The following is a 13,762-nucleotide window of genomic DNA, read 5'->3' as shown; positions in this document are numbered from 1 at the left end:
AATATTAATCAAACAACTCCATTTTTCGAAGTTTATTTAATTGAAAGTAGAGTGTTGTTAGTAAGCAACTCTTAAAGGTGTGATGTTACAAACCCATTGGACGATAGGTTTCTACAAATGTAAAAAGAGCTAAACTTACAAGCCGCAACATGCGACCTTTAATCCGTATCACAATGATGACATGACATGCTTATGTGTCATGATTTAAATTGGAAGAAAAAATATTTAACTTATATAACCTATTATACATGAACACAAAAGGTAGGAAAATCTTAATATTTTAATTTGTTTCCTCTTCATATCGACTACCTTATTTACATATTTTTTTCATAGTAAAAAATTGCATTGATAGTAAAAATATTCTGATGACGCATAGCCTACGTGGCGCCTATATGTACCAATTAATTTACGACACGTAAGATTGCGACGACTAAATGTTGTCACAACTTGCGACCTTTATCATCAATCAATAAACTTAACTCAAAACTAAACTTAACTCAAAACTAACACTCACACTTTGATTATAAACTTGATCAACGATTAAAATTCATAAACTATAAACTAGAAAACTATTTAAAAGAAATGATTACAACATTCTCATTTAAAAAATCTAAAAAACTTGATATACACCATGTAGAATTCATGAACAGAACTTCAATACAAAATCTGCCTTGTCATTTGTTAGTCACGTATTTTAACCATTAAACCACAACTTCTTTTTTTTGGTTTCTTATACGTTTAAAATTGTTTAAGTCAATATAATTAAAAAAAATGATCTGAATCATTTCTTAATAGTTTGACATCGCTAATTAGTTATTAACTAGTATGTAACCCGGGCGTTGCCCCGGGTTTTGACTTTCATTCGGGTTTTTTTTTAATATATGCACGTAGAGATGGTGTCATCATCAAATTACGGTGGTGACATAAGATTAGTGGCCGATCAACAACCTCTCTGATTAAACCCCACATCCAAAAATCTAAATAAAGTCGGATCCTTTTATTCAAAATAATAATGGTACATTTATGATTTAAGTAATCATTCCTTTTTTTGCATTCACTTTTATTCAATGTATTGTTTATTGTAAAAAAAAAATATAGGCTTATATGGAAAGATACTACATAAGTTGTAGTTGGTTAAGATGGTAAGAAGTGTAACTTTTAACAAAGAGGTTCGGTGTTCGATCCTTGTTAGATATTTTTTGGTTGTAATGACATGTTATTGTGCTAATTAGTGGTGACGTGGGGTAATAAGGAGAGGTATACGTGACACATATACGTTCTTCAAAACGCCGATGTTATGAGTTGCTAATACTTATGTGATAAAATTTATTAAAGCATACTCAAAACAAGATATCTTGTAATATAAAAAATTAAATTACACATAAAAAAATTATGTAATAATCTAAACGATCCATTTTTTTACTATCCTATTTTCTGTGGTATTGCACGGGACACTAACCAATTATCCAACAAAACAACACACGTTGAACTAATGGTTGTCGTTGTTGCTTTATTTTGCACAAATCAAAATATGAATTCCCATGGCTTACCACCTTACATGTTCCCACGTCGTTCCACCCATATAGGTGGAGTGGTGAAACAAAACTGTGACGGACCTTCATAAAATCGTTCAATGAGTTTTCCTTCATCTAAGCTGTAAATTCCCATATCGATTCCTCCTCCCATAAGAACAGCATCTTCTTGAAAATACTCAGTATTATCATCGATAAAATAAATACAATTAGGTTTACAACCACGTTTACCCGACGATGCTTCAACTGAAAAAGTAGAGTTTAGACCTATAAAAATAGCTTGATTGCCGACACCCTCAACTGATTTGAGTTTGCCATTGTCAACATTCAACTCAAAAACCTCAAAACATATAGTCCAACACACCTCATTTGTGTTCTCCGGATTTCTCTCATGATTATCAAGTAACAAATGATGCCTATGTACCACCAATAATTTGCTTTCCACTTGGACTAGGTAAAACATGCCATTAGTTTGTTTGAATAGAACACCTTGATCTATTAAGTCTACAACGATTCGCGGTTGGCGGTTTGAGATCTGACTTCCAAAAGCCATGACCTTTCCAAAATGATCAATGGCATAAAATTCTCCATAAAAAAAACAGGTATCCAACATCCAATTAATGTCAAAATCAACCACGGGTTTAGTCCACTTTTGTTCCCCGGGTCTCCAAAAGGCCAATTGTTGGTTCCCGTCGAACATCATTGCCACCGTAAAATCGTCATCACAAGAGGACGGTATTCCCGATAGAATAAATTTGGAAAAGTGCCCTAAGTAACTGTCATCATACCAATCGCCGTACCATAGCATATTGAGTGGAACACTTGGTAGCTTGATTAATTTGCCGGAGGCGGGATCGAAAAGGGTGATATTACGGTTTTTCATACTCAAAGAAATAAGCCAACCTTTCGAAGAGAAATACCTCACATGGTCATCGTCATCGTCATCGTCATCGTCATCGTCATGTTGGGGCAAATTGATTTTTTGAAACATGTGTTTTGAGAGGCTGTAAAATCTGCGGTGTGGACTGTTAGGAGGGTCAACTAGCATCAACCAAGGAAGTTGGGTGTTTTTTGAAGGACACAAGTTGACATCCTTTGTTGCAGATCTCCAATCAGAACAAACTTTTCCAATTTCTTCAAAATCTTCCACATTTTCTATGTGCTGAGTTGCAACTTTTCTCACGAGTTCTTGAGGGAGTTCACTCCAATTTGCCATTGCATAAAATTTAGGTTAACCTAAATTGGCCTTCAAGAAGGAATAAATATTAGGGAAATTTTATTTTTATATTCAAAGAAATTGTTAATCTTCTCAATGACTGATTGCGCATATTTTTTCGAAATATATTCAGTTGAAACATTGATAAACAAAGATATATATAGTAAAAGGCATTACCTAATACTACACGGCAAACAAGTGAACAACGCTATTAGGCTAACACTACCCACTAGGCATAGGATCGTAACTTAACATCATAAACTAACGTAGATACCACTAATACTTAGTAATTTTACTTTATCTAAGACTCTTGACTTGAATATTGCAAGCTCCACTCTTTATACAGTCAACAACAAGTTGTATACTAAAACTTCAATTAACATACAGTCAATAGATAAAATAATACAAATTTACGAAATTGTAATTTCATTAGAAAGTTTTCCAATCACTGATCGAATTGTTTCGGAATTTATCTGATTACTAGTAATTCCTCTTCTTTTATATGCATCACTTCCACCGATAAATAGTAGGTTCATGCAAAATTATTAAATGTATGGTTAATCTATACTACGTAATTTACATTATACGGAATATTCTTCACCATAAAAACATAGGAAACTATACTTCATATTTTTTTTCTGTCGAAATAAGACAGTTAAGTTCAGATAATATAAGTTCAATAAAAATAAAACCAATAAACGGAAGTTAAAAGAACGAAATTGAATAAGATAAAACAAAAGATGAGGAGAATGAAGCTTACCAATAGGTGCAGTGAGGCAATCGCGTCTTGTCACTACTACAAAATACATGTTTTGTCGACGCTTATGGCTCGACGCCAGAGGTAAAGCGTTGGCCTAAAATTATAGTTTTGCGTTTTCTCGACGATGATTGCCGTCTAAATAATTGTCGTTGTGTTTTGGCGTCGAGAATGCCATATGCTTCGCACGTGGGTCTTAATTTGGACTTTGCAGGTCGCGTATTCAACTTTGGGCCAAAAAATTAGAACCGCCCCCCCCCCCCCCCTCTCTCCGTCTCTCCCAACCCTAACCCCATAACTCCCTCACTTTCTCTGCCTCCATAGTTCTAGATCTATTCCCAAGGTCGAATTGTTGTCTCAATTTCAAGATATACGCAATTTGTAAGCGTATCTAGAGACTTTGAGGTATTCATTTCTCTCCCGCGGTCTGAATTTCATGGATTTTTAGGTTTTTATTTCAAGTGGAATTTTTTGTTCTAGATCTTTGAATTGAGGTCGTCAACGCTGCAACTGTTCGTCTTTTCTCTCATTTTCAGTTCTTCTAGTTGTTGTTGGGTAAATGCTTAATTCTATGTTTTGATTTGGGTACCTTTTAGGTTTTCTATCCTAAAACCTGAAGGGCGATTCATTGTGCCGTGATTTTGGAAGCTAATGGGTGATAACTGATGCTCAGAGAGTGTATCTTATGGGGATTTCAAGGTAATTTCTCTCTCATAGTATCCCTTGTACATCACACCGCCGGTTGTTGATTCATTTACTCTAACAAAGTGTAATTTGTTATCTTCAGAATTTTCGAGATTGTAGGAATGTTGAGTCTTTTGAAAGCCTGAAGAATGCGCAGACTTTGTTTCCTGAGAGGATGTTAGTTGTACATAAGGCATGTTCTATTCATCAGGTAAACTTTCGTCATATTTATTGACTCAAATTGCTTTCGCAACTTCGCTTTTGTACTAATTTCTACTTCAATTTCCATAGACTTGGATCCTGACTCCTGAGGCATGGGTATATTCAGAAAAGAACAAAGAATTTGCTTTGTTAACATCAATGTCATGTCCCAGTTGTTCCATGCTCGGTTTTTTGGTTTGCTGCATCCTTAGAATTCTTTGCCTCATCATTTTTGCGAAATTTGATATAAATTAGGTTAAGATTGTATGAAATAGTGTAATTAGGGTGAAGGGAAATAGGGATTTTGAATGATAATCACATATTTTGAACTTCTATATATTCAATTGGGTATTTTTATTTGTTTCAATGGGACATAATCATTCTCATAATTGATAATTGACTGAATTTCAATTTTATTCTGTACGTTGCAATTGGGTTTGCAAAAATTTGGCATTTTGTTTGATAGAAACCTGAAATTGAACTTCCTCTTTAGTTTAGGGTTGTCATTGCTGTTAGATGTGACCTAATCAGGATTAATTATGACGAAGGATTATTACAAGATTTTGGAAGTTGAAGACGATGCAACAGACGAGGATATAAGATTAAGTTATCGAAAGCTCGCTTTGGTGAGTATTCTACATGTTTTAGGAATTAAGATGGTTGTTCTTAATAGGCTATTGGCATTGCTCAATTATGCAGTTTTGTTTTCCAATTTGAAGTTTTCTGTTCTGCTCATACCTCTCGACTTTGATTTCGTAGAAATGGCATCCGGATAAACGCAAGGACGATAGTGTTGTTGTAGACTTGCAGCCAAATTTCAAGATATTAATGAAGCTTATAGGGGTATTTCCTAATTACTTACAAGGGACTTGGAAGTAAATCCAGCGAATCATTTGTGCATTTCCCTTTGAAATTAATCCCAATCTTACTGTTTGTGTGGGAGATGTATCTCTTCTTCAGTTATTGTGATATCCTATAATAGTGCAACTTCTGTAATTAATCTCTTTTTAATAAATTTGGCTAAGAGAAGCTGTAAAATCTAGCACATCTCATTTTGTCATCACCAGTAACTTTATTCCGTTGATATTATTGACTGCTCCACGTCAGTCTTTCTGGTATTTTTGTTATTGTTCTTTCTAGAAGGAAAATTTCCTTCCAACCAATGAGATGATATATGTCTGTTGTTGTCATTCACAATTCTTGTCAAAACCAAACTTCTTAGTATGTGTATGTTTTTTCTTCATTCACTCTTTTACCTGTAATCTGCATAAAAAAATTTCATCAGTTGACCCTTTATCATGGGGATTATGCACTGCCATTGCTTACTGAGCATTTTTTTTCTATTATCCAGGGCGTTGGGTATATGGTGCTAGGGAAGTGCCAGAATACAAGCCAATAGAAGGTGAAAGATGTGTGATTTCACCTAAATGGGTGAGTCTGAGGCCAATACCTCTATAGTATGAAACATTTTCTGCTTGACAATATAGATAGATACATATTAGGACAATTGACATGAAACCATGCATGATTAATAAGTTACTCCAAAATACAGGATGAAGTTGGCTACATCCATTGAAATTTTCATTTGATAACCAGTTTTCACTGTTAAAATTTCTGCTAGCTCAACCGCAAATGAAACAAAGTTAAACTCTTGCCATGTTAACTACCAAGTTAATCGATCATTCAATTAACATGTTATTTTGGTGGCACGCAATAGTGTAAGCAATAGAGGGAAAATGGGAGCAAACTTGACATTATTGAAAATTATGCAAAACAATTTGATGGGCTTCAAATGGGTAATTAGGTACTGGAGTTTACTTGGACTGATTTCGATAAATTTGACTGAAATTTTGTTTCTTGGTTTTGCAATCTTTTATTGTTCAGTTTTTTCTTATAATATTTGTTCGATGAGTGAGGATACTAGCATATTAATCGATGTTGCTGCTAAGAATTTTGATGTTTCTTTTTTTTATTAATGTTCCTGATTTATAGATTATTGGTATTGGATACATTAATAAATTCAACTGCTTTCTGTTTTGTTAGAGTCAATTTTGAACTTTCTCCATTTGATATTATCCTTCTTAAACAGAACTAACATAATAAGTTTTTTCCATGCTCTGTGATGCTGACAATGAAGATTTTCCTAAATGTGGATTTTGGCTTTCAATTAAGAAGACATGTTAGATGTCTCTGTTGGGGAAGCCACGGCTGAGGCAAATGTGAGTTTTCATGAAATTCGAGCTATTTTTTCAAATACAAAATTCAGAATGGAAATGCTGATATATCTGAAAGCCAAAGCTAGGGTTCATCATTTATCTATCACTCTATGTTGGAGGAGACTTCCAGAGTATTATGTTTGGAACACAGGTCTGATTTCATGCTTGCAATAATTTCTTTTAATGTCTTTTATTCTGAAGGTCTGTGACATAGTCATCGTTCTTCTCATTTGAAGCTTGCTCACAAAGTCACAATATGTTGACTGTAGTGGTTCACCCTATATATGTTGATTAATTAATATTTCTTTAGAGAATTACTTTTCTAAACTAGAATTACTCTAAACTTTGTTTATTTTGAGTAATAATATTTAATTTGTACTTATTACATTTTGTATTTTTCTCCGAAGATTGTCCAACGTGATGAAGGTGCACTGGGAGAATGGGAGAATGAAGACTGGACACCCGAGCTTCATAGACTAAGTATTTTTAGAATTTAGTTTCTTTTGACTTTAGTTTTTCTTGGGTTTAGTAATTACAATTTGTATTTACGATGATGTTTTGAATTCTTTGGATAGGAGTTTGGTAGTAACATGCACGTATTATCTATATGGATTTTGGTTAGTAATGTCCATGTACAATGTATTTTAACTACTAATTTTAAGTTAATTTAAAGTACGATTGAAGATATTCATTCTAAATTCAAGTTTAAAAGTTGCTTTAATTTTAAATTTATAATAAATTTTACTGAACTATATTCTTATCGTTGTATAAGTTAAAAAAAGGGCTTACAAATAATTTTGGATACAATCTTGCTCAATAAATTAAAAAAAAGTCCACAAGAGCAGTTTGGGGCAAAAAAATTGTCGTAAAAAATGTGTGGACACCAAAGAGCGTCGAGAAAAGGGATGCAGAAAGGGAGGGTAATCTAGCATTTGTCGACGCCTGGTACAACATTCTGGACGAGGATAATCGTCGGGGTTTTCGACGCATGGGAAGAAGGGTAGACGCAGTAAGGCATCGCGATTTTCGGCGCCTAAAGGCGTCGGGAATTCTCGACTCACGTTTTCTCGACGCCTAAGCGTAGGCGTCGAGGATACTTTTGCCGACGCCTATTTGCGTCGAAAATCAGCTTAAAAAGCGTCGCAAAACCACGGAAATTGTAGTAGTGTGTGGATCCGACAAGGCGCACAGAAGAGAAGGAGATGTATAGATCTCTCAGTAGATTTGTAGTTTATATACGAAATAGGTGGGAGGGAGCAGATAGAAGCATAGAACTAGTAGAAGAGTTTCCAATTTCTTTAAGAATTAGGGGGGCGGTGGGGTTGTAAGAATTAGGGAGGCGGTGGGGTTGTAACTTATATATAGACTTTTTTTTTTTTTTGAAGGTACTTCTATATAGACTTAAGAGGGAGGAGAGTTTCCAATTTCTGTTGGAATTACTGTAGGATTTTAAAAGTTAAAATTAATAATAATGGTTAAAAACATCTCCGGGTTTGTATGTACTCCGTAACATATATGGGAAGAAAATCACATAAGTATTTTTTATTTTTTTTTGACATCGGATAAACATACAATATTTAAATAGTTCACGACTTACAACTGATACTAAAACTACTTAAGTTTTGGGGCACGATCAAGACCCTTACACATCCAAAGCTACTAAAATGAGCACTACTAGCTCTTACAAACTACTTACAACGCAAATAAAATAAAATTACAGAGATAGTAATCACCTTGTAATCTGACTCTCATTTGTTAAAGTCATCCTCCACACAGGCCCGGCCCAAGCAAATCAGAGGCCCGGTGCCAATTTGTGAATATTATAAAAATAGGGGCCTCAATATTTTTTTTAATAGTTTCAACTTTATTTAAAAATTTTAGATAAGGGAAAAACTACAGGATTTTTATACGACGTCCGCGTTTTTCCAAAAACGCCCGTATTTAGTGAAGGAAAATACAATTTTACCCTTTTAGTATTCACCCTTTCAATAATAATAATAATAATAATAATAATAATAATAATAATAATAATAATAATAATAATAATAATAATAATAATAATAAATTATTATTATTATTATTATTATTATTATTATTATTATTATTATTATTATTATTATTATTATTATTATAAGGAAACCACCAAAACGTTACAAGCTTAACAAGCTACAAAGAACAAGTGTACTACTAGAAGTTGGAGGGGAGCCGAGATACAATCTGGGGCCCCCACTCCTCTAGCTATGGCGAACCCGATCCTGCTGAAAATGTGGGCAGTTGCCCGTGCCCCAATGTCTTGAGCCCTGGAGTACGTCTGGACCCGCTTCATCAAAGAAACAACCCCTTTCTCTAATTCCCGAAAAGAAAAGAAGGAAAAAGGAGAGAAACCGTAACCCAAAGCCCTACAACGTGCCGCATACTTATCCTGCTTCCGCTGCGCTGCAACCGCCACAACCCGACCCGGAACGAAGCCTGACAACCCAGATTGCGTCATAGGGGAAGACCCAGTCAAGTCCACACACACATCTAGACCTCCATCCCATGAGTAAAGCAATATATCTTTAGGACGAAGAGCTCCATCACTCCCACTAGTCAGCCCAACATCAACCTCCTTGCGAGCAGAAATCCCCGACCGATAGCAAATATCCAAAAGGGTATCACGAACAACATTATGTCTATGTTTGATACCCACAATCCCAGCACAAGACACGGCATGATCCCCATAAATGTCCCCGTCGAAAACCCGAGAGCAAGCTGAACACGGCGTCGAATCAGAGAACAACGGAATACCCAACCGATAGCAAAGAACCGAACGATAAGTCTTACCGTTCATAGTCTGGCCTAACCCCGAGTTGGGGACTGCCCGCAACCAAGCTGAGGAGTGATCCCCCTGCTGTGATTCCCATAGGGCAACAAGACGTGAAGATAAGGAGTAGGCGGATTCCGCATCAGCAGTAACCTTCGTGAAATATATGTCTGCCAATTTCTTCATGAGTCTGGGGGCAGCGATCTCACTAGGGCTACGCATAAGGTCGGTCTCCACGATCCTATTGAAAAGACCAAGAGCATCATCAAAGGCCGGTCCCGGACCATCAACACCTGAAAGCCGTAGAAGCGAATCCGCAAACCAGAAGCCTGCAAACGGGATGCAAGAAAAGCATAATGCCGAACATCACCAGCTGAATAAACACCCAATCCTCCATAAGAATAAGGCAAGGTGGCAAGGCGCCATTGCAACACCAAACCCAGGTCCCGAAGCAGCCACGATGCGCTCTAAAGAAGCCCGCAGAGCCACATCAAAAGATAATTGGGCCGCTTCGAAAAGATAAGGCGGACAAGTGCGCATAGCAAAGTAGAGCTTAGAAACTCTAGTACACGCACGAAGAAGCAACAACTCACACTGGGGATCATTAAGCTTGGCTACAGCATCCATCAACACAACAGTCTTCGACACACGCTGCGAAACCAACTCCCTACAAAAAGAGGAATCCGTACTGACTGGGCCACCAAGCAACTTAACACCAAGCGCAGGACGAGCAATATCCGTAGGAAAGACACCATCTAGACGACTGCGTGGGTCCTCCGAAAGCCAGAAAACCTCCGTCTTCTCAACATTAACATGGAGACCTAAACGAGGACCCTCCTCCGAAATCAACTCCAAGACCTGTCCAACCACCAAAGTGTCACCAACGATAGTGCCATCGTCTAAGTACCAAGCCTGAAGAGATAGATCAAATGAATCTCTAATTCGACACACCAATGGATGTAGAACCAGAGAAAAAGCAAAGGGCCGAGAGGATCCCCTTGCTGCACACCCTGACAAGACCACAGGGTATGCTCCCCATAATACAGCCGCGCTGGAGAAGAGTAGCAGAATTCAACCCAACGCGAAAGAGCAGGACAATGGAGCCGAACCTCACGCAACAAAGCCGATCGATCAACTAAATTGAAAGCATTCTGAAAATCCACCAATAACAAAGATAGGCCAACATCGGCCCCACGAGCCTCAACCAACCGGTTGACAGCATGGAGAATGGCCTCACCACCTGCTGAAGAACTCCAAACTGAAGACCTCCAAAGTAGTTTCCTAAACGCGGCCGACCTTAGAAACAAGGCGCCTCCAAATAGTGCCCACAGCAATAGGCCGAATACCCCCACCAGGCTTAACCAGTGGCGTAAGAGGTGTTAGGTTATGATTCATATGACAGTTCATAAATCATGCGGAAAAACCATAAAGCCAGGAAACATATTATTTACACATAATCATATAGCATAATTTAGATGCATACTCTTTGTTGCGTGCCCTCCCTTGCTGCGCCCGAACCGAACAAGAACAAGTCTTTAGGACTCCAAGTGTCGTCCCTCCGTAGATAGTCCACAGCACGTCCGGATCCGCCTTAAGATTGACCAACTAGAATCGCCCTTAAGGTTCTAATATTTTCGGTTAGGTAGGCAAGAATATTGGCTGATTTTTCTGCTTAAAAATCTTAGTTTTGAATACTTAAAACTTGTTGTATAAATAATGACCCCTAGGCCTTTATTTATAGAGTTATGGAAAAGGAATCGTAATCCTAGTAGGATACGAATTAATTGAAATTAGAATCCTACATGAATTCTATTTAATTAATTTATCCAATTAGGAATAGAAATTTAATCATACACTGACTCTTGTAGATTTAGGAATCACGCATGAGCACAAACTCACACACACACGGCAGCCACAAGGGCTGCCCATGCGCATGCGAGCAGCAGCCCACGCAGCGCGGCCCACGCATCCGTGGCCTTGGTGCGCGCTGGGCTTGTGGCGTGCGTGCTTGCTGGGCGATGGCCCGGCTTCGTGCTGGGCCTTCGTCCGGCAGGCCTCGTCCGATGCTAATTCGTACGATACGCTTCCGATTAAATTTCCATTTCCGGAATCTATTTCCGATACGAACAATATTTAATATTTCCGATTCCGGAATTAATTTCCGTTTCGAACAAATATTTAATATTTCCGTTTCCGGAATTATTTTCCGATTCCGGTAATATTTCCGATTCTGACAATATTTCCGTTTCCGGCAATATTTCCGATTCTGGTAATATTTCCATTTCCAATAATATTTTCCGATACGTACCATGTTTCCGTTTCCGGCAACATCTACGACTTGGATAATATTCATATTTCCGATACGATCCATATTTCCATTTCCGGCAATATCATCGTTTCCGGAGTATTCATTTCTTGCCTGTGACGATCTTAGCTCCCACTGAAACCAAGATCCGTCGGTTCCGAATATTCATAGATGGAGTATTTAATGCCATTAAATACTTGATCCGTTTACGTACTATTTGTGTGACCCTACGGGTTCAGTCAAGAGTAAGCTGTGGATTAATATCATTAATTCCACTTGAACTGAAGCGGTCTCTAGCTAGGCATTCAGCTCACTTGATCTCACTGAATTATTAACTTGTTAATTAATACTGAACCGCATTTATTAGACTTAACATAGAATGCATACTTGGACCAAGGGCATTATTTCCTTCAGTCTCCCACTTGTCCTTAGGGACAAGTGTGCATTTCCTAATTCCTTTGTCGCTCGATGCTTGCTCTTGAACATAAGGTAAGAGTTGTCATCCTTATTATGTCCAGAGGTGTTCCTCGGTTTCAGAGTTCAACTGATCAAATAAACAGATAATCATAGCCTATGATTCATCCGAGCACGGCCATGCATTTCACAGTTTCTAGCTCTCCGAGTGGCCTTGTACAACTTTTAAGCATCTCATCCCGATTTATGGGAGGACAATCCCAATCTTGCGATCTTGAGATTAGACTTCGTTTGATAGGTGATTACCTGAGCGTTGCCTTTATAGCCTCCTTTTACGGTGCGACGGTTGGTCAACGTCAAAGCAACCAGTTCTCAAACAAGTAATCTCAAATCACTCAGGTATTGAGGATTTAGTGTCTAATAATTTAATGAAATTTACTTATGACAGATTTTCATCTCTTACAGTAAAGTTTCATAGGTCTTGTCCGATACTAGTCTTCCCAAAGTAAGTATCTATGCAAATGATTATGACATTGCCATGTCCACATAGTTCAAGAAACAGAACTACTAGTCATCTTGCATTCTAATCGTCTAACGTTTTCTATGCGTCCAATTTTATAGAAAACTCCGATTAGGGACCATTTTCAACCTTTGACATTCAAGTTCACTTGATAGACATTTCTTAGTCACGGGACTGGTCCTGACAGTCTATCTTGAATATATCGTCAAGTTGAAGGGACTCATCATTTAATAAACCACAAATTAAATGGAAAAATGAATTCCTTTCATTTATTGTGAATGATTAACCAATGATGTTTTACAAAGATTTAAACTCTAAAACTTTAAAACATTAAACAGAGACATCAAAGCCATTCTCCAATATGCTTGATTCCCATAGCTGCAGTGTGCGAGTTGTGCTTCGCTTGCGGCAGAGGTTTAGTTAATGGATCTGATATGTTGTCATCAGTTCCAATTTTGCTTATCTCGACTTCTTTTCTTTCAACGAACTCTCGTAGAAGGTGAAATCTACGAAGTACATGCTTGACTCTCTGGTGGTGTCTAGGCTCTTTTGCCTGTGCAATAGCTCCGTTATTATCACAATACAGGGCTATTGGTCCTTTAATGGAGGGGACTACACCAAGTTCTCCTATGAACTTCCTTAGCCATATAGCTTCCTTTGCTGCTTCATGTGCAGCAATGTACTCCGCTTCAGTTGTAGAATCCGCAATGGTGCTTTGCTTAGCACTTTTCCAGCTTACTGCTCCTCCGTTGAGGCAGAAGACAAACCCAGACTGTGATCTGAAATCATCTTTGTCGGTTTGGAAACTTGCGTCCGTATAGCCTTTAACAATTAATTCATCATCTCCACCATAGACCAGGAAGTCATCTTTGTGCCTTTTCAGGTACTTCAGAATGTTCTTGGCAGCAGTCCAATGCGCCTCTCCTGGGTCTGACTGGTATCTGCTCGTAGCACTGAGTGCGTACGCAACATCCGGGCGTGTACATATCATAGCATACATTATTGAACCAATCAATGATGCATATGGAATCCCATTCATTCGTCTACGCTCATCAAGTGTTTTTGGGCACTGAGTCTTGCTTAGAGTCATTCCATGAGACATGGGTAGGTAGCC

General features: G+C 37.7%; 1 protein-coding gene across 1 annotated transcript; it reads right to left on the bottom strand.

Moving 5' to 3' along the window:
* Positions 1 to 1,554: 1,554 nt before the first annotated feature.
* On the bottom strand, positions 1,555 to 2,748 carry LOC110777837 (uncharacterized). The gene has a single exon (XM_021982427.2). The coding sequence runs from the start codon at positions 2,746 to 2,748 to the stop codon at positions 1,555 to 1,557; it is 1,194 nt and encodes a 397-aa protein (XP_021838119.2).
* Between the last annotated feature and the right edge of the window lie 11,014 nt (positions 2,749 to 13,762).

This window comes from Spinacia oleracea, chromosome 6 (genome assembly GCF_020520425.1).
Source record: "Spinacia oleracea cultivar Varoflay chromosome 6, BTI_SOV_V1, whole genome shotgun sequence".
Lineage (NCBI taxonomy): Eukaryota > Viridiplantae > Streptophyta > Magnoliopsida > Caryophyllales > Amaranthaceae > Spinacia > Spinacia oleracea.
Note: the sequence above shows the minus strand (reverse complement) of the source record. Positions and strands in the feature narration are given on the sequence as shown.